This window comes from Eubalaena glacialis, chromosome 3 (genome assembly GCF_028564815.1).
Source record: "Eubalaena glacialis isolate mEubGla1 chromosome 3, mEubGla1.1.hap2.+ XY, whole genome shotgun sequence".
Classification (NCBI taxonomy): Eukaryota; Metazoa; Chordata; class Mammalia; order Artiodactyla; family Balaenidae; genus Eubalaena; species Eubalaena glacialis.
The window spans coordinates 33,429,255-33,451,402 of NC_083718.1; the positions used below are offsets into that span (position 1 = coordinate 33,429,255).

Sequence of the window (22,148 nt, forward strand, 5' to 3'; positions counted from 1 at the left end):
AAGCTTCAGAGGAAGTGAGAAGTAGATAAAGGTCTGATAAACTTTGTTCATTTATTTGCCTTTTCCCCCTTTTATTTGGTCTGTTGTCATCTAGAAAGGGATTGACGAGTATCTCAAAGCAGAAGAGCAAGTGCAGGCAAGACCTTGCACTAATTTGCCTGGAACCCTACTTCATCTCTGCTCTGCCGCTGCGAGCTACAGGGCGAGAAACCACAACCCCCAAAAGGCCTTGCGGGCCTGGGGCGGGGCCGTCCCGTGGATTGGTTGTCCTGCATCTCCAGGCAAGGGATGATTGGCCAGCCCTGGGAATGGGGTGGGACTAAGGCAGTTGCGGGAATTAGAGCAGTGACAGGGCGAAGATCGCGGGCTGGCTGTTTAGGTCCAAACTCCAGCCCGCCGACTGGCAGCGAGGCATTGAGAGACACATGGCTCGGCCGTACGTTTGCCTGCTGGCCCTGGCGGCTGTGCTGCTGCTAGGTATCGCCACCGTCTCCAGATCGAAGGGCCTGCGGGGCAAGGAGCATCGGAGGGCGCCGCGAATCCCTTCTCAGTTCAGCCAAGAGGAGCGCGTCGCAATGAAGGAGGCTCTGAAAGGTGAACCTGGGTCCCCTTCACCACTTATTCTCATATATAGGTCGCTGTCTCCTCGGGCCAACCCGCGACTCCCTTCTCCTGCCACAGAGGTCGGCTACTCGAGCTCGAGCTCCGCAACACCCCACCGCCGAGCCCTGGCCCCATTCACGGCACCTCGTGCCCGGCTTGGGGAGCCCATTCTTCTCCTAGACCTGGCTTCTGGGGACTCCAGCGTTCCCTGCCTACCCTGGAAGCTTCAACTTTGCCCTTATCCACCCTACCCCACCCCCACCTCCGCTTGCCTGGAGCATGGGGGTTGGCCACAATCTGATATCTTTTGGAAGAGGTGGCTGCCAGTGTGTCGGGGGTCATCACTGCCTTGGGGAGGACGGCGCAGGGCAAAGAATCCCCCCAATTCCTGCCTGAAATCTCTGGCCCCACCCCTGCTGGAGGTTGGACTGAATACCCTCCTCCCTCATTTGAGGGGTGTTGCCCCATCACTGCCCAGCTCCTCTGACTGCCCCCTTGAATTCAGGCTGGGGGTACTGGTCACTGCCAATGTAGACTTGCTGGAAGATGGGGATTCTTGCCCCTCTCCAGGTCTCCTCCTTAGGTGAAGTGATAAAGGAAGGGTCTAATGTCTTTTTAAATGGCACAATTTTAGGGGTCTGAGGGTGCAGTCCCTTAACCTGACACTGGAGGGGACCCCCAGAACTCTTCCCCACACTCGAGGTTTCTGTGTGGAGGGGGAGCAGGGAGATCTAAGCTGTGGTGTGAAAGGGTAGGGAGAGATGGTGGGGGTGAGGGTGCTGTGTTCTAGACACCCCATATTATCCCAGTATCCCCTGCCCCCCTTCCCTCACCCCATGCCCCCAATTCTGTGGCAAATCCAGATTGTGAAAATGTACAATAAATGTGTAATGAGTAAAAAAAAAAAAAATACAACAGCTTTTAACCTTTGAGAGTTTTCACTTGTTAAATCACTTAAGACTAAATGATCTGAATCTTATCTACAGATGAGGGAAATTGAAGTTTAGGTCAGTTAAATGATCTTCCCCAGCACCCCGCACCTCGGAGTAAGCACTGGGTGACAACATCTAGTGCCTGTAGTTTCTAGATGGCTCCAAAAAGAGGTGTGGGAGTGTTGCCGGGGTGTGAGATATTCCTAATTTCTTCTCCTGAAGGACATCTCTCCCCTAGACCGCAAACCAAGGCTAAAAATTTATTTACCTTCCCAATCTGCGTTTTCCAGGAGAAAAGAAGAAAGTTTCTGTTGAGTGCTAGATCCTGTGGTATAATGAGATCCTTCCTCACTATTGGGCTTAACGCCAGTCTTTTCCCTTCCATTAAGTAATGGATTAAAAGAAACTGCCTACATAAACATGTGCCGGCAGATGCAAAAGCTAACCCTCGGTGTTAAATATAAATTGTGTTTGTGCTGGAGCGATAGGCCTGGGAGGCAGAGCAGGGCTTTCCCAAAGCATCATAGTATAAATAGTTCTCTGAAGGGCATTGGGCAGCAGCTCACCAGAGTCTCCCTGCACAAAAGAAAGCAAAAGCTAGATTAGAACCTAAAAAAGGGGCCTCATAGCAACATGGCTTAGAACGCTGAGCAGGGGACAAAACACCTGCGTTCAGATCTTGAGTCTGCCTCTCAATCTCATGCAGGCAGTTTGTTTAGTCTTTTTGAACTTTGGCTTCCCCACCTATGTGGTAGGCTATGACGCAGGGTTGATTCTTAGCAAAACTGAGTACAGAAGTCAGAGGCCCTCCCTTGACATCAAGCTGCCCTGGGTGCATTTGTTCCCAGTGTTTTCGGACAGCCGTCTAATCAAACAATTTCATGATCCATGTGTTTCTGCGCCCCTCCTCCCCCCCAACGCCCGCTGTTTGCATTTAATAGTGGAACTCTTTAAGAATGTAAAGCCTTCACCAAGGGATCAACCTAGTGGCAATTCAGCAACTGAGACTTCCGGGTAGAGTGGATGAGATTGTTTATGACTGAAGAGCTTGTTTGGGAGCTTCTAAATCCACCCCTTCCCAGGCATCATGTGCCCAAAAAGCTGGCCTTGGCTGAGAGAACAGTGAGACTCTGGATGAGCCGGTCTATGAGGAATAAGCCTACTCTCTGTACAGAAAAGCACACAAAGCTTCATTCTTGTAGGGACCCAGGACAGCGGGCTCCTTAGATTCATTGAAGGGATGGTGGCTTCAGAGGCAGAGTGAGACCTTAGAAGCAATTTATAGCAGCTTCCCACTTAGGGTCAGGATATAAAATCTACTCCTGTCTGACCTCCCCCACCCCATCCCATCTTGGACTTTATTTTCCTTTAAGAACCATAGTAGCCTAAATAAATTCAAAGAACTTGAGTTTAAATCCCAGTTCTACTGCTTGTTTCTGGACAATCTTGAGCAGCTCACCTAATGCCTGTAAGCTTGTTTCCTCAGTTTCGAATAAGGGAAAACAACAGTGCCTACCTCAAAGGATTGTTTTGCCCTCCACAATAAGATAATGAATGCAAGAGAACTTTTTATGTACAGAGGGCTGTGGAAAAGTCAATGGTTGTTATCATCTTCCATCTCTGACTCTGATAGGTGCCATCCAGATTCCAACAGTGTCTTTCAGCCCCGAGGAGCTCAACACGACAGCCCTGGCTGAGTTTGGAGAATACATTCATAAAGGTCAGCCACAAACTGTGCAAAAGGGGTAGGAGAGGTAGCGCTGGAGACACAGTGCTTTTACAAAGTGATAAAGAAGTTTAATTTGTGACTGACCAAGGGCAACCTAATTTGTATGGGCCTCTTTTGACCAAAGTTTGTACATAGTGGGGAGCGATAGAAGGGAGAGTCCAGGAGTTAGAGTGGACACAGAGTAGAGACTATAGATTTGCCCTTTGAAGAACCAAGGCACATAGCTGTTGGGTTGGAGTTTGAACTCTCCCAATCTTTGCCCTAAATATGTCAGTCAATAAATATAATCTAATCAAAAGGTAGGACTAGGAATTCCTTCTCCCATAGTTTCCAGATCTAAGCTCCATGCTCCTCCCACCCCTACCTCCATACACATACCTACAGCCCACACATGGGCACATTCCACCTACCCAAGCCCTACTCTAGATTCATTACTAACACATTTCTGAGCTTCTAGGCAGTCAACAGCTTTGAACTATCACATCGGTCCTCTCCCCCTACCCCACTGCCCATGAGCTAAAGAAATATGGGTCAACGGAAAAAAGGAGACTTGGAGCTCCCCCTCCCCATAGAAAAAGCTCATGGAAAGTAGTGAGGCCACTTTCCTAAATCAAATAAAAAACAGCCCCCCTCAAGTCCCAGGTGGGAGGGGCTGGCAAAGGCACTGCAAGTAGCCCCCTCTCTAACACTCTGGGGACGGGTGGATCTGGAATCAATCCAACAGGCTGAAAGTCTTCACTAAATAGGAGATAAAAATCAGGAAAGAAATGTACAGTAACAGTTGACTAGATAAGCTGGCTGACAAGAAAAAAGCATATTCTTCATTTTTTTTTGTTTGTTTGTTTGTTTGTTTGTTTTTAGGTATCCACAGAGGTATATATGGATTCTTCCAACACAGCCCAGTGGGAGATCAAAGTTCTTTCTCCCATGTTTCTAAGGCCACCTGTGTTAATACTTATCTGTAACCGGAATAGTTGACCCTGGGAACACCCACACCTGCACACAAAATTGTGGCCATATGCTAGACAGAATAATCTTTTATCTCCATATAACACAAACATTAAAAGTATCGTTTTGTAAAAGAAAAATATCTCTGATTTTTTAGTATATATATAGTGGTCATGTTTGGTTCCAAGTAATTTGGATACTGGGGCCTATTATATTTAAAATTTAACATAGTCTTCGTCTCTGTCATCCTGTAACGTGTATTTGTGGCAACATTAGAGGTCAGACCAAGCCAGATCTTGAGCTCTTATCTGTCATAATGGTGGGGTCTTGATATGCAGGTTATTACACAGTAATAGCACATTATAATATAGAGAAGAGGTATTTCAGAGATTGGGCAAATCAGGAATCAGACTGGCTTTGTACCAGAAGGCTTCCTAAAGGAGGCTGCATGTTTTAAAGGAAAAAAAAAAAAAGCAGGGAGAATCAAATGGTAGGAAAACCAAAGGCAACTTTCTCTCATTGCTTTTCATCTCTTTGCTTCTAGTCTTTCCTACTGTGTTCAAAACCAGCTTTATCCGGCATGAAGCTGTGGGAGAGTACAGCCACCTGTTCACTGTCCAAGGCTCGGACCCCAGCCTGCAGCCCTACATGCTTCTCGCTCACATTGATGTGGTGCCTGCCCCTGATGAAGGCTGGGACGTGCCCCCATTCTCTGGGTTGGAGAGTGATGGCTTCATCTATGGTCGAGGCACGCTGGACAACAAGAACTCTCTTATGGTCTTGAAACGCTGTGTTCCCTCTGCCTTGGAGTCCTAAAGATTAACCCAGGAGGGGGGTGCTTGGCTAACCCCTGGGAGGCAGGAGGCTATGGTAGAAAGAACCTTGGCTTCAGGATACCTCGGTTCCAGTCATCAGTTTGTCACTTCCCTGGGCCCCGATTTCTCAAGTGTGAAATAATGATTAGAGTAGATGATCCCCAGGTACCCTTTCAGCTCTGACACTGATAAATTTACGCTTTTCTCCAGGTGGTAAAAGTTTCATGCAGAGCTCTGCTTCCCTACATCCCATCCCCTGGGACCATTTTAATTTGTTCTCTCCAAAGAGAGTCGATCACATCCTAGTCCCATCAGCCCTATTGCCAGCAGCCAAATGTCTCTGATGCCCGTTGGTGCCACACCTTAGAGAATAAGCCTTTCTCCGCTTCCATTGTCCTTCTGTCCCCCAGGCAATCCTGCAGGCCTTGGAGCTTCTGCTGATCAGAAACTACATCCCCCGAAGATCTTTCTTCATTGCTCTGGGCCATGATGAGGAGGTAGAACCCCCTCATCCTATACCTATCTCTGGGTCCCCTATTGGGGGAGGGAGTATGCTTCACCCTGGTCTGGTTTGCTCCCCGGCTGCGCTGTCTCCAGGATATGGCGTGGTAATTTGCCAACTTCTCTGTTTATCTGTCGCCAGAAATATCTAAGGACTTTGACCAAAATGCAGATGCCTGGGCTCTGTGCCATAGATCCGAATTTGTTGTTTTTTAAAGACTTTTTTTCTTAAGAGCAGTTTTAGGTTCACAGCAGAAATGAGAAGATTCAGAGGTTTCCCTTATTCGCACGAATGCACAGCCTCCGCCAATATCAACATCCCCCACCAGAGTGGTACATTAGTTACAAATGATGAACCTACACATCATAATCACCCAAAGCTATAGTTTACATTAGGGTTCACTCTTGGTGTTGTACATTCTATGGGTTTGGACAAATGTATAATAACATATATGGTATCATTATGGTGTCATACATATCTTCACTGCCCTAAGAAGCCTCTGTGTTCTGCCAATTCATCCCTCTCTCCTTCCCCCAAACCCTGGCAACCACTGATCTTTTTACTGTCTCTATAATTTTGTCTTTTCTAGAATGTTATATAGTTGGAATTATACAGTATATAGTCTTTTCAGATTGGCTTCTTTCACTTAGTGATATGCATAGATCTGAATTTTTAACAAACTCCCTGGTAATACCTGAGGCAGGCACGTAATCCATCAACTACACCTAGAGAAGGACTGGTGTGATGGGAAGAGAAATAACAGGGAGATCAATGAATGTGTTTTATTTCCAGTGATGCCACTTACTTTGACCCTGGGCAAATCACTTCACACTCTGGGTCCCAGTTTCTTCACTTGTGAAATGAGGGGCGTTGGGCCCTTCCACATCTGACACTGCAGGATTCTGTGAGGCAGGATTGTTGAGGGCCCTGCCCCCGAGGAAGGAGCCTGGGTGGGGAGGCTCTGGAGCCCCCAGCTATGCTGGATGGGTCTCTGTGAGCTACCTCTGGAGGTCTGGCTGAGAAGGACTGTGGTTCTGGGTTCAATGTCTGCAGGTATCAGGGGTAAATGGGGCTCAGAAGATCTCAGCCCTGCTACAGGCAAGGGGCATCCAGCTAGCCTTCATTGTGGATGAGGGGAGCTTCATCTTGGATGGTTTCATTCCCAACCTCCAGAAGCCCTTTGCCATGTGAGTAAAGCACCCCAGCCCCCAGCTTGGAAGGCGTTCTCACCCCATTAGAGTTGACCTCAGCCTGGTGTCTCTAGGCCATGCTGAAACAACTCTTTATTTTACTCCTCTTGCTTTAATCACCCCGATCTTCGACCAGGTCTGGGCTTCCCTTTCCCTTCCTCCTCTAGAGTAAATTTTGTTAAACAGCATGAAGCTGGCCTCCTGGCCCACCAGACACTGCACAGATGGGCCTGGGGCCTATGGGATCATTCAGGGTGGGAGGAGGTCAGGAGGGCCCTCTCTGACCCTCTCCTACAGGGTTTCAGTCTCCGAGAAGGGTGCAATTAACCTCATGCTGCAAGTAAACATGACTCCAGGCCATTCTTCAGCTCCTCCAAAGGAAACAAGCATTGGCATCCTTGCAGCTGCTGTCAGCCGGTAAGCAATTCCTGGCCCTGCTCCCTTGCCAGACTCAGGCTGGAAGACCTGGCACTTTCCCACTTTGAGTTTGAGGAAGCTAAGCTTCTTGTCCTGAAGCTGGGCTGAGAAGCCGCCATGGGGGCTGCAGGAAGGACAGTGGGTTAGATGTCAGAAGAGGATCTATCCATTATGGCAAGTAAGGGCCAGCAGACAAAAGCTAGGTTAGGTAGCTGGAATAGTCCAAAGTCCAGGCCTGAAGTTAGAGCTCACAAGCTGGAAAAGAACTGTCTAAATTCTCCACCTGCCCTGGCAAGATAACTAAGGTAAATAAAGACTGCTGGCTGTGGGTGAGGACAGCAGGGTCTGTAACAGCAGAGCTTACCTCTGGCCAGTTTTCTTGCAGAGTAGGAAGAAGAATTATATTCATTCAGTTAAATATTTAACTATCTACCATGTTCAAGACTTTGTGCCCAGTGATGGGCATACAGACAGTCCCTTTCCTCTAGGAACTCAACAGTTAGCAGAAGAGACTGACAATTTTGCTGCGGTGTGGTAGGTGCAATGAGACTGGGGGTGCCTACCTTGGGCTTGGTAGACAGGGACACCTCCTGCTGGTGGAGCAGAGGTAGCCCCACTTGTGCTTTGAGATCTTGGGACGGTTGGATTGGTGGAGGTGATGGGGAGGTGAGTGGGAGACCTCCTGGCCAGGCCTGTTGAAACATCCTATCTCTCTCCTTCTCTTCAGACTGCTGGTCTTAGACTGAGTTGGGTGAGTCTTGAGAGCTCCATTTCTCTTCCAGACTGGAGCAGACACCAATGCCGAACATGTTTGGAGGCGGGCCGTTGAAGATGGCATTGCAGCAGCTGGCAAATGAGGTGTGAGAAGGAGTCTCGCAGACCCCTTGTCAGCTGTGGAAGAGGAAGAAAGGGTGGCGGAGAAGTTGCCTTTCGAGTAATAAAGGAGCCCTACTGCTGACCAGTGCTCTGCCCATTCTCACCTGTTCCCAGCCTGTGGCTGAGCCCAAGATGCAAGGATCCAGCTTGTTCTTTGGGGCTGTTGGTGCTCAGGCTGAGAACCTGAGACCTAACACCGGGCACCCTGAGGGAGCTGGTTCCCACTCATCCTTGAGGCTACTGCCAAGTGCCCTCAAGGCAGATCTAAAGTAGGGAGAGACCCAGGCCCCAGAACAGTGAGCCTGTTATGCTGACCCCTCTGAAATCCTGCTGACCTGCTGCTTTCCCTTTCAGTTTCCCTTCCCTGCCAACATAGTCTTGAGCAACCTGTGGCTATTTCAGCCCCTTGTAAGCAGGTAAAGTTTTATCTTTCTGTCCCTCATATCCCCCACCCCAAACCTACCCACTGCCCAGTCCCCTCTCTTTGGCTTAACTGGGCCTGGCTAACCATCCCTCAGCCACCAGACACTACATCTAATTCGCACATAGGACATCCCTCCTTGTCTTAAAGATCTCCAAGGTTCGGGAAAGGGGGTAATCCAACAACCCATTCTTTCTTTCCATTGTACAATGTCTTACCTTAGTCCTTCTGCTTTAGGTTGATGGAGAGGAATTACATAACCAATGCGCTGGTCAGGACCACCACGGCACTCACCATGTTCAATGCAGGCGTCAAGGTAACACCACCTGGTTCCTCCCACACACCCCTCCATCCCTTGGCTTTATCTCCTGGCTTCTCCTTCCTTCTCTGGTTACAATTTGAATAGTAGGAAGGCCCAGTGCTGAACTGTCCTGTGTCATCAGATGGGTAAGCCTCAGGAGCAAGGGTTCTAGCTGACGTCTATAAACTCCGTGAAATTGCTGGCCAAGTTTCATATATGTGCATTTCAGGGGCCCCCCTCAGGTTCTCTGGGTCTGTACCCCTTCAAAAAAACAACCATTACACTGGTGTGAAGAGGCATTATTTGGGAGTTAATTCTTGTGACCTATACTCATTCAACATGTAATATATTAATTTAGCATTTTGGTCACGTAGGCTAAAGATTCCCAACCTCCCTACCACGTTTTTGTTATTCTTCCTCATATTTTGAAAGATTTATTCACCTCACAGATTTAATGAATGATGAATATATTTTCCCCTAGTGTTACCCTGAATTGAATGAGAGAAACTCACCTGCCATTTTAAAAATCTATAACATTTGTGATATACATAACACTTAAAATACATACACTGTCATTCCCCAAAATACAGTAAATATTGGGTGGCCTTTGCAAACGTAAATTCTATGAGGTTTACTTTTTTTTTGGCCACGCAGCGAAGCTTGTGGGATCCTAATTCCCCGACCAGGGATCAAACCCCGTCCCTCAGCAGTGAGAGCGTGGAGTCCTAACCACTGGACCACCAGGGAACTCCCGAGGTTTACATTTTATAGAAATAAGTTTCAGGTGAACCAATACTTTGATAATTTTTTTTCCAAGAACTACTTTTCAGCAAATTGGTCTACTTCCAGTTGGACCAGCCAGTAAGGGGCTTGTCTGTTTGAACTAGCCACGCTATCTCGCCTGGGCTGAGGCCTTTCTGAAATCTGGAAAGGAGTTAGACCATTCCAGTTTCTACCAGTACCACCAGCACAACTTCAAGGAACACCATTCACCTAGAATACAGTGTGGCCTTGTGGAGCCCTGGTACTGTGCAGCCCGGGTTGAGTGTAAGTGAATGGTGCCTCAGAATTCACTCCCGACGTAACTGACTGGAGTGTCTGGCGTGTCAGCCAGGCCCGAGCTGGCTTCACCAGCTGCCTAGAGAGTTCACCAAAATAATAGTATTGTGTCCTTGCATTTGAATGGTGTTTTTATCTGTCCAGAATACTTTCACATTTGTTATTCCATTTGGTCCTCCTAACAGAGGATTATTGCTCCAATTGCCAGTTGAAAGACAGAGGCACAAAGAGGTTGTCATTATTCAAAATCACATGGCTAATTTATAACAGCCAGTTCTCCTGTCCCTAGTCTGGTGCTTTTTTGCACCATACCAGTTCAAAGAAAGATAACGCAATTGGGGAATCTCTTCTCTCACAGCCTCTTGGGAAAAATTCCCTCCGTAGCTTAACTCTCTTCTCCAATTAGTCTTGGGTTTTTCCTGGTCAAACAGAGAACAGAGTCAAATTTTGCAATTGGATGTGGGAAATCACCATCACCATTGCCACCACCATTATCATGATCACCCCCCTCAGGGCCATGATGGGGCCTCAGATGCTCTGGGTGCCCTATCCTGAGTAAGGACTAACGCTGACTGCTGCAGAAATGTCCTGGGTGCCCTGGGAAAGAGCACACACAGAAGACTGCCAGTGGCACTGCATGGGGCCAAAGCAGAGGTGTCCGTGCAGTCCCAGAGAAAGCAGTCTTGCTCTGAGCATCTCTCTGTGACCCCCTCCAAGACCAAGAAGCATGAAAGTCTGGCCTGAAGCAGAGACACACCTCTAGCGTTGAACACATGTCAAGGGCCCAGAAAAGACAGGGGCTGACTGAAAAACTTAAGCCTTGGATTTTTCAATCAAATCAGCTTCCTCTCCCCCTGCAGGTGGTAGTTGGCACTTCCTGGGCAGGGGTCAGGTGTGGGGGACTTGAGGTCGGCTCAGCCAGGATTTGTGGTTCTCTCTCTAGGTGAATGTCATCCCCCCTGTGGCCCAGGCCACCATCAACTTCCGAATTCACCCTGCACAGACAGTCCAGGAGGTATGTACCATGTGTTCCTGACAACTGAGTCAGCATCAGTGAGATGTGTCTGTCGGGACTCGGGTAGAGCTGCAATCCCAGGGCTGGCCCAGGCTCTCATTTGTTCAACGATTTTTCAAAGGCTTCCTATGTGCCAGGTGCTTGGCTGGGATAGGAGATCTCTGGCTTGGGGGAGCTTGGAGTCTAGGGGTGGGAGATGAATGATAATAATAAGTGACAAATAGGAAATGATAACAATAGTAGCAAACACAGACAGTGAACTTTCTGTGCTCTTGGCACTGTTCTCAGGTAGACACATACTCATTTAATCCCTACAACCACTCTATGAAGTAGGAAATGTATTATCCTCATTTAACAGGGAAAACAGAGGCACAGATCAACAGAGGAGGTAAAAAACATGCCCAGGATTATACATCCAGCACTAGTTCCGGAGTCTGTGCTTTTAGCCACTACACTATACTAGGATTATAACAAATAGGGATGAACAAATTACCACAGGACCAGTGCAAAGAATGGGGCTGGTGCTACCTCTGAGGATCAAGAAAGTCTTTTGTGATCACTAGAAATTTGAACTGGGACTTAAAGACAAATAGGACTCTGCTAGAAGTAAGACATTCAGAGTACAGCTAAAATAAAGTCTAAAGAGTTGGATAACTTGGGGGAGAAGTAATGGAAGATGAAAATGGAGCTATAGTTTGAGGATCAAGGCCTTGTATGCCATGCCGAGGAGTTTGGACTCTAATCTGCGGACAAAAGGGAACTGTTAGAGGTCTTCAAATAGGGCTGTAATAGACTCAGATTCTCTTTTAGGGAGACAGTGCTAGCGGTGATGCTGAGGAAGCCCTGGAGTAAGAAGAAACAGTTAAGCTGTTGCAACATCTCAGGCAGTGGGTATAGAGGTTTGAACTAAGGCTGTGGTCATGGGGTGAAGAAGGTACCCACCAGAGGTGGGTGTGAGAGTTGGGTTCAGCAGGATGCTGTGTGTAATGGACGTGGGGTGAGTGAAAGGCAGGACGGCCCCACGGTTTTAAACCTGGGTAGTTGGCCAGGTGCTGATACCTTTAACCAAGATTGGGAATTCAGGAAGAAGAGCAAGTTCACAGAGAAATATAAGGGTTTAGAAATTTGAGAAGCTTCTAATATATTAATAGGCAAGTATAAATACCTCAGATCTAGAGAAAGAATGAACTAGAGATAGAGGCTGGAGTATTATTAATTGAAACCTCAACAGCCAATAAAATCCCATGGGAAGGGTGTGTGAAGTTTGGAGAGAAGAGGGTTGCGGATAGCGCCTTGCAATGTTCTGCTATGAACATCAATTTTAAAATTAAAAAAATGAATATATAATTGCAAACCGTGATGAGTGCTATGAGGAAAGAGGGCCAGGTGCTATCACGGAATATAACAAGGAACCAGACCTTGTCTGTGGGGTCAGGCAAGGCTTCCCTAAGGATGTGATATTTGAACTGAAAGCTAAAGGGTGCAATAAATACACAGAATGTTTGACATCTGTAGGAAAGGCTAGCTTATTTAAACATCAGGTTGAGCTAAAAAGTATTTAGAAGGTAAATCTGATCCTTCTGAAAAGGATCAAAAAAGGCAACCTAACAACTGTCAGATGAATAATATGTTCCAGGATTAAGCAAGGTAAGGGTCAGGTCATCGAGGGTCCGCCACATTTAGCCTTCTGTGGTCCTTTGTCCCTGGGGCCTTCCCTATGGAGGATGTTGTGTGTCCTCACACAGGGTGGGAGGCACACCCCTCATTGCAGGGGTTGGGGGGATGAGTTGACAGCCTGCCCAGAGTCACCCAGCATTGGCAGGGAGCTGGGACAGTGTAAGCCCTGGGCTCTGCTGCTTTTCATCCAGTGCCAACCTTTGTCCTCTCCCTGGGGACTCATGGGACCAGGAAATCACTGAATTCCCCTAACTGAGCTTCTTTCCACCAGTTTTTTTCCATCCTCATTCCAACTCCATGCCCTTTCCACGGGCTGTTTTCCACCAGCTGGGGCTTTCATCTCCCCAGGTTCTGGCACTCTTCCCTCCTCTCCAGTCCCCTGCCACAGTGGCCTTCCTTCCTAGCCTATCTCGTGAAATCTCCGGAATCCTCAGGCCCATCCTGCTCACCTGCCCCAGGGAGGAATGCAAAGCCCCTGTTATCCCGAAAGCACACAGCACCTCTTTGTCCCGGTCATTCCTCTCCCTCGTGCCCCGATTCCATGCATCAGGGACACTCCCTGCTGGTCTGAGGGCCGAGGGTGCAGAGCCTTGCGCTGGATCCGATGGAAACATAAATGGCTCCCAGAGCCCTCTTCCTCCATCTTTAGCTGGTCTCTCCCATGTCGTGGATGTAGATAGGTCTCCGGCACCCATCTGTGAGGAACAAGAGCCTTCAGAAATGTAACAGCCTACCATGTAGAAAGTTTGTTCTGCATGGGCCTCAGGGAGTAGAAATAAGGCCACTGGGAGATGCTTCAGGGAGCCCCCACTTAAAGGAGAGTTTTGGAGTATGGCACCTTGGATGGTAATGAGCTTCTCAGAGGCTGGATATCCACCTATCTAGAGTGTTTTACAGAAAATTCCTTTCTTCCTTCATTTATTCATTCACCAAGTGTTTATTGAGTGGCCACTATGGGCTAGACATTCTTCCAAGCAGTTGGGAAAATGGTGAACAAGCCAATATTCCCATTCTAAAGGGGCTTAGGTGCTAGTGGGTAGAGACAGCAATAAGCAAGTAATCAAATAAATGAACAAGTAGAAGAAGTAGGTACCACAAAGAAAATCATAGGATGATGTGTCACAAAGCAGTCGTGAGGTAGGAGTGGAACAGTGAGCAGCTTTAATACAGTGGTCAGTCCTCTCTCAGGGGGCATTTACACTGAAACCCAAGAAGGAGCAAAGGCCTGGGGACAGCATTCAGGCAGCCAGAGCACAGGCCTCTAATCTCAACAGAGGTGAAATCCTGCTGATGTGTCTTGTACTGTTTTATCCTGTGGACTATACAGAATATTTTAAAAATAAATAAAAAGATGTGGGGGGAGGTTAGATGCTACAGGAAGCCATATCTCCGTTCGTTATTAGGAAGACATTCATAACAGGGTTGTTCAAAGGTGGAATATATTAAAACACATGACGGTGAGCTTTCCACCACTGGAAATATTCAAGGACAAGCTGGTGACAGCCTGTCATAGACGTTCTAATGAACAGCCTTTCAATAGGATAGAAGCTGGTCTTGCTAACTCTAAAGACCTTACTAACTTTAAGTACACATTGTCCTTGCCTTCAACGAATTTATCATTCACTTGAGAGGAAAATACAGCTTCGCGTAAAATAGAAAAGAGCTCAGAGAAATGAGGGATCAATGTGCTCTACAGTGACCTTTGAGGTCCCTCTTACCTTTGATGAGTCCCTCCTCTTAGTCCCATCCTTGTGCCTCTGATTATTGCCCAGGGTGGTCCCTCCATTCTAAACAGGCAAATAACAGCTAACCTACATTGAGTGCCAGGAACCAGCCTAAGCACGTTACATATATTCCAGTAGTGGTAACAACCACCTTACCAGGTAGGTGCTACTATTATCCTTCTGGTAACAGGTGAGCAAGCTGAGACACAGAGGTTAAGGAGCTTGCCAAACATCACACAGCAATAAGTGGCTGTCTGTGGCACAAAGTTTGGTGTTACTCCTCAGTTTTTGTACCTGCCCCCTCTCCATGCTCAGACTGCCTCTTGCCTCTTCTCCATCAGTTTCGTATCCTTCCTTCAAATTCTGGCTCAAAATTCATACCACAAAGGAATCCATCTTAAATGAACACCACCCTCTTTCGGGCTCTACTCCACGCCACCTCAACTTGTAGGTACTTTGGAAGCAGTAAAGCATCATCCCTGTGAAGTCAGACCACGTTCGGATACCCAGCCCAGCAATACTAACTGGATAAACCTTGGGCAAGCTCCTTAATGAGACAACTCCCATTATTATTTTTATTGGTTCACATCTTTTAAAATGTGTGTATCCAACATTCATTGCATGCCTTTTATGTTCTTTGTACTGGAAATATAGAAATGAGGTGTTTGGGTCAGGACCTATCCTAACAGCTGGTGGGAAACCTGGGCTCTTGTGCTCATTGAGAGTGGTCCATTCTGTGTGCCGTCTTCAATTTCTGGAGGCAGGAACCTTTAAGTAAGTTGGCACAGGGAGCAGCAGACACTTCTGCGGATGACTTCAGGAACCTTCCAGTGGGTCAAGAATATATCCAGACTATATATTAATTCTTGTAGCAGAGTATTAGGGACATAAGTGCTAGAGTGAAAATAAGCTCTGACAAGTGAGTTGGCTCCTACCCCTAATCCAACAGCAGGGAATTTGGTTTGGTTTAAATGGTGGTTTCTAAGCCAGAAGTAGGAACCCTCATTTTCTTCCCAGACTCAGCTCATAGCATGCTTCTAGGGGACACTGACCTAAAAGTGGTCCTCTTGAGATAATGCCCCCCAGTTATGAGACAGACATTCCCCTTTCTAGGGCAGAGACCATTCTAAAACAACTGCTGATCAGATGGGTTGAGACTAGTGCTGGGGCTTTCCCTGGGTGGCTGAGTGGGCTTGGGGGGCCACCCTAAGTCAGCTGCCTGGTCCATTCCCACATGGGTCCACGTGACCTGATCCTCAAGGTCTAGTCTACATCCTGCCCGGGACCAGGACTTTTGCTGAGTTCAGCTCTAGTCATTTCAGACTGAATTTTCTAGAAGCTGCCTCAGGTTCCTTCCTGAGGAAAGGAGGCACAGAGAGAAAACTTTAATACCAGTCCCCCAACTCCTGACTTCTTGTCTGTTGAGCTCATCTTCCTGGCTCCAGTGCAGTTGGTTGCAAAGAGGAAGCAGGGATGCCCAGAGAGAAGAAAGAAAGGAAGTATATGACCCTGTCACCACCTGTCAGAGACTCTCCCAGGCTGAAGTGAGGTCATCACATCTATCCCCCCGTCTCAAGATGGTTGAGATTTCCACTGTGCTGTCTCTTCTACATTTTCACCCAGCCTATGGTTCTCAACCCAAGGGAAAGGACCCAATTTCCTGATTTTCCAATCCCCCACCTGCCTCGTGGCTGTAAGGCAACCTCCCAAATATTTAACCTAAATCTACCATGCTGTAGATTTCCAGGAAGACCAGCCCTTCTATCTCCTACAACCAGTCGGCTGAAATTGAGGTCCCAGTGCCAAAATGAGTCTCCTCTGTAAACTCCAGGGCTCTGCCTTGCTGGAGAGAAATCAAGACTGTTTAAATTCATACAGTACTTGGATAGCAGATTAATAAATCGAACTCCCTTTGTTTCCTCCCTCAAGGTCCTAAAACTAGCCAAGGACATTGTGGCTGACGACCGGATCCAGTTCCACGTGTTGAATGCCTTTGACCCCCTGCCTGTCAGCCCCTCTGATGATCAGGCCTTGGGCTACCAGCTGCTCAGCCAGACCATACAGTCTGTCTTCCCGGAAGTCAACATTGTTGCCCCAGGTAATGACTTCATCAGCTGTGGCTGGGGGGAGGGGGGGCTGGAACTGTATCCTGTCTAATATCCACTGCCCCACCCCCACCCCAGCTGTTCAGCCTGGAAACAGCTGGCTGCTTCCTCTCCTGATGGGACTGGAACTGTATTTTCCCCTCTGAGTAGAAGTGAAAAAGCAAACAGGAAAGGATCAGAAACAATAAATTAGGTCAGCCAAGCCTGGGTCCTTGCTTAACCTAGGCCAGCCAGTCTGGCATGGGGAGAGGATCAGCTCCGATTCCCCCTCCTCTGGAGGAGCCACAGAGGGGGCCAGGTTCCCCATCTGGTTCTGATCCATTCTAGGATAGCAGTTCAGCAACAGAGCTCAAAATCCGCAGCCCAGAAACTCCTCCTGGCTGTACCATCTGAATAAACCCCCTTCACCTCTCCCGGTAGCAGCGCCTCTACGCCCCTTTCCCAGTCTTCTGGCGTACCTTCCAAGTCTATGCTGTATAGACAGTGGTTCTCAAATTTAAGAGGAGAAGAGGATCACCTAGGGAATTTATTAAAATGCAGGTTACCTGGACCCACTCCCAAAGATTCAGGTTAACCGGCTCTGGAGAGGACCCTGGAATCTGCCTTTTTAACAAATACCCCAGGGGATTCTGACACTGGAATGATGACTGACCACAGTTTGAGAATCTGTGGTCTGTGATGTGAGGAAGAGATGCTCTAATGTGAAGACCTGTGTTCACTTTCCTTTTTTCTAGCTTTAATCATGGATTCTCTCATTTTCTAAGCTAATATTAATGCTTAGGACCTGCCCCTGTGCTAGGCATGGGCCCTTAAAGAGATTACAGTGAAATTCTGCACCCATAAGCTCCTCGGGTGTGGGGAAAAAGAGCAGCCTTGTTTTTTTAATCAACTTAAATCTGACCCACTCCTCAGAAATTCAACCTCAGACATTATTGAAGCCTCCAAGCACCACCACCACCACCACCTTGAGTCAGGCCCTTGGGGTCCTTATGCGACAGCATAGCATCAGGATCCCTTAGTCTGTGGTCATCGGTCCTTGTGGTTGCCTCTGAGACATCCATTGTCCTGGCCATAAGGTCACTTCAGGTTGCAGATTTCCTCTGATTCCCTGTCCTGTCTGGGGGGTGAGATCTTTGACTCTAGACCCAAGAACACACCCTGAATGTACCCTCTGAGATTTGCCACCTGCTTGGACTCCTGCCACAGAGCAGGGCCTGGGTCCCCACCATCTAGGAACCCTGGCTTGCACACTCCCAGATTCTCCTCTCTTGGCCCTCAAAGGCTCCCTACCTTACCCTCTCCTTTCTGGGACACCTGCCATAATCCCATCAACAGAGTTGGGCTTTTACAGAATAAAGATAGGCAGGCATCAACTGGCAGAAATCCCCAAAGCCAGGAATTGTGAAGGGGCTGATTATCCATTTAAAACCAGGAGTGGAAAGTAGAACAAAACACAAATTACCATCCCAGATCATCCCACCACACTTTAACTGATGTTCCAGGGGGTCTTTTTTCAAAGAACACTCCTACTGGGGAATGGGGTGACCTGCTACCTTCAGGAGGGTGGGACACTAGAGAGTATCCTGGGACTTTCCAAACCTGAAGTTTGACTCTAGGAAGACAGAGTCATCCTTCCAAGGACAAGAATAACAGGAAATTATGTTCTACTTGAAGAAGATTGTATTTTATAGCAGTAAAATTCCCCCAGAGAGTGTTTATTTCTGACCTGGGTGATATACGAGAAAACTCAGGCAATAAGGAAGATGTACTTAGATTTCTGGATATCTAGATTTCTAGAGTAACCTGGCTATGGGTATGAAATGATGCTGTTGGCCTCCATGGTCATCACGGAGAGAGGGCACTTTGGACCATTCAAGGGATGTCTCATTAATGCCTTTGGGAAGATACCCCATGTTCCTGGCTGAAGTGGTGTTTTAGAAAGGTTTTGAGAATGGGTAGCCTGAAGGACAAAAATTCATAGCCGCAGCCTTCCAAGGAAGGGCCAGACATCTTCTGTGGTGACACAGGGGTCCCAATTTCCCAGGTAGCCCACCTGCCACCACTTCCTTGGCTTGGCTGCTCACATAAAGCCCCATTCCTCTTGATTCTTCCTTTTTAGGCACTTGTATTGGCAACACAGACAGCAGACACTATACGAACCTTACCACTGGCATCTACCGGTTCAACCCCATCTACCTGCAGCCTCAGAGCTTCAGCAGGTGAGTGAGTGGAACAGGTTTGGACAGCTTGGTGGAGAGAGGAGATACATCTGACCTGTCCCTTTCCCACGCCATTCTCCTGACAGTCCACAGAATGGGAGAAACCCAGGGTTTGCACAAACTAAAATAAAGATATTGTGGAACCCAACTGGCCAATTTTCCTGAGCGCCAGAGTCTTGCTACTCCCCAGAATGTGTGGGAATTGGTGACTGTTTTCAGGGATGGAGATAATCAGATGACTGGAGAGAACCTGGAAGAATTAGGACCCTTGAGCACTAATCCCACCTCTTCCTCCCTTTGAGAGAGTGCTTCCCCTCTGGATCTCATTTTCTCCCCCAAGAGGGGGGACTCCAGAGTTCTCAATTTCCAGTCAGTGAAATGCAGACACATTTGAGGTCAAAGGTGGGCTTGTGCTTTGAATTCTTAAAAGAAAACACACTGTAGGAGTCTGAGACCTACGCACTAATTTCAACTACTGCATGTGAATTACTACTTTGTGGGTTCTTCAGCAAATTTTTAGTCCTGGGGTATGGGGGGATGATTGCCATTTACCTCTCTGCTCCTTACCATATCCAGCTCCGATTTCCTCATCATGTCAGTTGCCAATAAAACAAAAGTATTTCAATATGAGCTTAAGAACAGATTTCATGGCGGGGTGGGGGTGTTCGTTTTTTAACGGGGGTAGGGGAAGGTAGCTATTCTTTATTTCCTTTCATCTTTGAGGTTACACGTGTGGTTGCGTTGTGTTGCGTTGTGTTGAGGCAGGTTGTGGGCATCGGATCTGGAGGTGAAGTTCTAGGTGAAGTAGAGAACCCATAGGTACCCTGGGCAGTTGCCCTCCCTATCCACTTGTGCCCCTAGTAATGTGGGGTGGGGGGTGGCTGGCTTAGAGATAAGTCTAGCTGGAATTCTGGCCTTAGAATTAAAAGATAACTTTCCCTCAGAGGAGAAATTATCAAATGGATTCCAGAGCAGGAGATGATTTGCAGTCCCCAGGAGTTTATTATTATCTGCCCCCACTGTTCTTCGCCACGGACACGGATCCTGGAGAGATGACAGACATGTCATATGAAACCTCGCTTCCTACAAAGGGCTGCTCCCACCTTGCCCACTTCCTACCCCTGGAGGGTCAAAGGCCAATGGCTTCAGGGGATGTAGGGTGGGGGCACTTGTACTAGAGCAATGGACTCTCCCCCCAAATCTCTTTCCCTCAGCATCCACGGAATCAATGAGAAAATCTCAGTCCAAGCCTACGAGACCCAGGTGAAATTCATCTTCGAGTTCATCCAGAACGCTGACGCAGACCCAAGGCCAGTTCCTCACCTGCACGAACTGTGAGGCCGGGGAGCCAGCTGGATTAGGGATGGCTGATGCTGGGCCAGGACTAACCCAAGGGGGAAGCCAGTGTTGATGAAACTTTGGGTCCAAGTCACATTATAATGACCTCACCCACCTGCCTTGCTCACCCCTAAACTCACTCAACACTCAAGAACAAGGCCAGGGAGAAGGGGAAGGCCAGCAGGAACCCGGCTTCTCCTTTCCTCCCGGCAACTCCATCCCTCAGCTGACCGGCATTTACTGCCTTCTTGTCCCTATCTTAGAAGGTATCTGGCTTGTCTGTCTCACGCTGGTGATTTAACTGCTCCTTGTTCAGTCCTGACTGAACAAATGCAGATTTGAAAAATATCAACCAGATTTGACCTTCTACAAGTGTTAATTTAGGGCAGCTTGTTGGGCTGCCTTTTCCATGGCTTATATATATTTCTTCTTGCTGTAATTTCCTTTCCTCCCCCACCCCCCGCCCCGTCTTCTTGGATTGTTTAGCTGGCTCTTCATCTCTCCTCTCCTGCCCCTGCATCCCTCCCCTTATTCTCCCATTTATTCTACACCTGGAGCAAGACTTAGTCAAACTATGATACTCCCATAATTGCCACAACAATTGGTCAAATAAAATGGTCTATGCCACATCAGCTGGGGGGGGTAAAACGGAGGCAGGGGCCTTTGGAGGAACGCCAGACCTCCTGGTTCTGGAGGCTGGAGCCTGGAGAAGAAAGCCTCTGTCCTTGGGCTCCTCCCAAGGGCTCCCTGGGCTTTGCTCCCTCCCCTGCCCTGTTCCTGCCACCTGCTGCTGCTGTCCCACCCCAGGAGGCACTAATCTGTGGAAACATTTCCCATGCACATCCCACGGGCTGAGCTCCCAAGAGAAGGGCAGCCTTTCTCTGGAGCCCAGGACCAGCAGGACGCTGGCATCATGTCCTAATTCAGACTTATCAAAGGGACGTGGAGGGCATGGGGTGGGGGGACTGCCTGGAGGGGCTCTGCTCTGGCTGGTGGGGAAGGGGGAGGGGCGAGCTGCCCTCCCTTAGGGGACTGCAGAGCTCCTGTCTTTTTTCTCTGGAATCTAAGCCTGAGCATATTGGAATCTGCTCAGTAGCTGTCAGGTGGGGGGCATTGAAAGGCAGCATTTCTTGGCTCAAGGCTAGGAGCTGTGCTTTGTGGATCACAAGGGAGTCAAGGTCATGGAGGGAGACACAGAGGGAGCTGAGACCTGAGAGACTCCCTCTTTTTTTCCTCTCCAGACAAGGACCTTCCATGCCTTCCTGGGGTTTGATGACAGTGGGCTCCTTTTCCCTCCTCACAATCCCCGGTGCCTCCTGCCCGCCTGTGGATGTGAGCTGTTCTTAGGAGCTGGGGCCTAATGGAAAGTGTTAGAAACACAGTGCAGGAATTATTTGAGGTTTTCTGCTACTCCCCCTAAGATTCACATTCCTTCCCTCGCCCTCCCTTTTTTGGCCAATTCAGTACTTATTCAGCCTTTGTTAGAGGGTGAGCTGAAGAACAAAAAGGATTCTTCCCATTTGTGCAGAGCTGTACAAAGTGCTTTCACAACACCTTATCTCTTCGGAGCTGTATCATAAGAACCCCCACGAAGAAGGCGTCATTTTTCTTACAGAGGGGGAGCTGGTTCTCAGAGAAGTTACGCAACTAGCTGGAGGCAGAGTCAAACCCATGTCACCTGGCCCCAAGCTCATTGTTATTCCATGATCCTATGTGACAGATGAAATCTACTTCCCATTGATTATCTTATTTAATACTGACAATCACTCCAAAGGTGTTATTGCCCCTGTTTTTAACAGATGAGGCAACTGAGGCTCAGAGGTTAAGTAATTTGTCGTGCAGGTGTTAGGGGCAGAGTCTGTCTGCATCCAAAGCCTGTACTAATAGTACTGAAGAGGAAACTGAGGCTCGGAGAAGTCATTTGCCCAGATTACACAGTTCTTAAGGGGCAGCCTTAGAATTCAAATGCAGCTCAAAAATCCCCAAGTCCAGTGCTTTTTCAGTCACACCACACTGCCTGCTCTAAGAACCTGTGGTGTCTGGCTCATTCATTCTGACCCAGGGAGATCTCAAGGACAAAGGCTGTTCTACTGTTGGATTTGGTTCTTAGCTCAAGCTCTCTGTTCCCCTGGCTGACCTCTCCCTATTCACACCTCTCCGTCCGTCTGGCAGCATTCCTTACACACCCACCCTCTGCTTCTGGGTTCAGCTCTTCCCCCTTCTTGAGTATGGGGACAGCCAGGTCTCTAATGATCTGTGGGATAACTGGGAGAAGAG

The 22,148-nt window shown here is 48.2% G+C and overlaps 1 protein-coding gene across 2 annotated transcripts; it reads left to right on the forward strand.

The window, feature by feature from the left end:
* Positions 1–358: 358 nt before the first annotated feature.
* On the forward strand, positions 359–20,173 carry PM20D1 (peptidase M20 domain containing 1). Of its 2 annotated transcripts, XM_061185472.1 has the most exons (13): positions 359–594; positions 3,169–3,255; positions 4,757–4,989; positions 5,438–5,524; positions 6,583–6,716; positions 7,017–7,136; positions 7,919–7,994; positions 8,367–8,428; positions 8,671–8,749; positions 10,737–10,808; positions 16,139–16,307; positions 18,434–18,533; positions 19,748–20,173. In XM_061185472.1, the coding sequence occupies exons 1-13, from the start codon at positions 426–428 to the stop codon at positions 19,869–19,871; spliced, it is 1,512 nt and encodes a 503-aa protein (XP_061041455.1). In that variant the 5' UTR covers positions 359–425; the 3' UTR covers positions 19,872–20,173. The 2 variants fall into 2 exon arrangements, with proteins under 2 accessions (XP_061041455.1, XP_061041456.1); XM_061185473.1 differs by lacking the exon at positions 3,169–3,255.
* The last annotated feature ends 1,975 nt before the right edge of the window (positions 20,174–22,148 follow it).

Excerpts from the sequence above, each read along its gene's own strand:
- PM20D1 (XM_061185472.1), top strand. The coding sequence starts at position 426 with ATGGCTCGGCCGTACGTTTGCCTGCTGGCCCTGGCGGCTGTGCTGCTG. Across the intron at positions 6,717-7,016 it reads CTCCAGAAGCCCTTTGCCAT|GGTTTCAGTCTCCGAGAAGG; the intron begins GTGAGTAAAGCA and ends CCTCTCCTACAG. Across the intron at positions 10,809-16,138 it reads CTGCACAGACAGTCCAGGAG|GTCCTAAAACTAGCCAAGGA; the intron begins GTATGTACCATG and ends TCCTCCCTCAAG.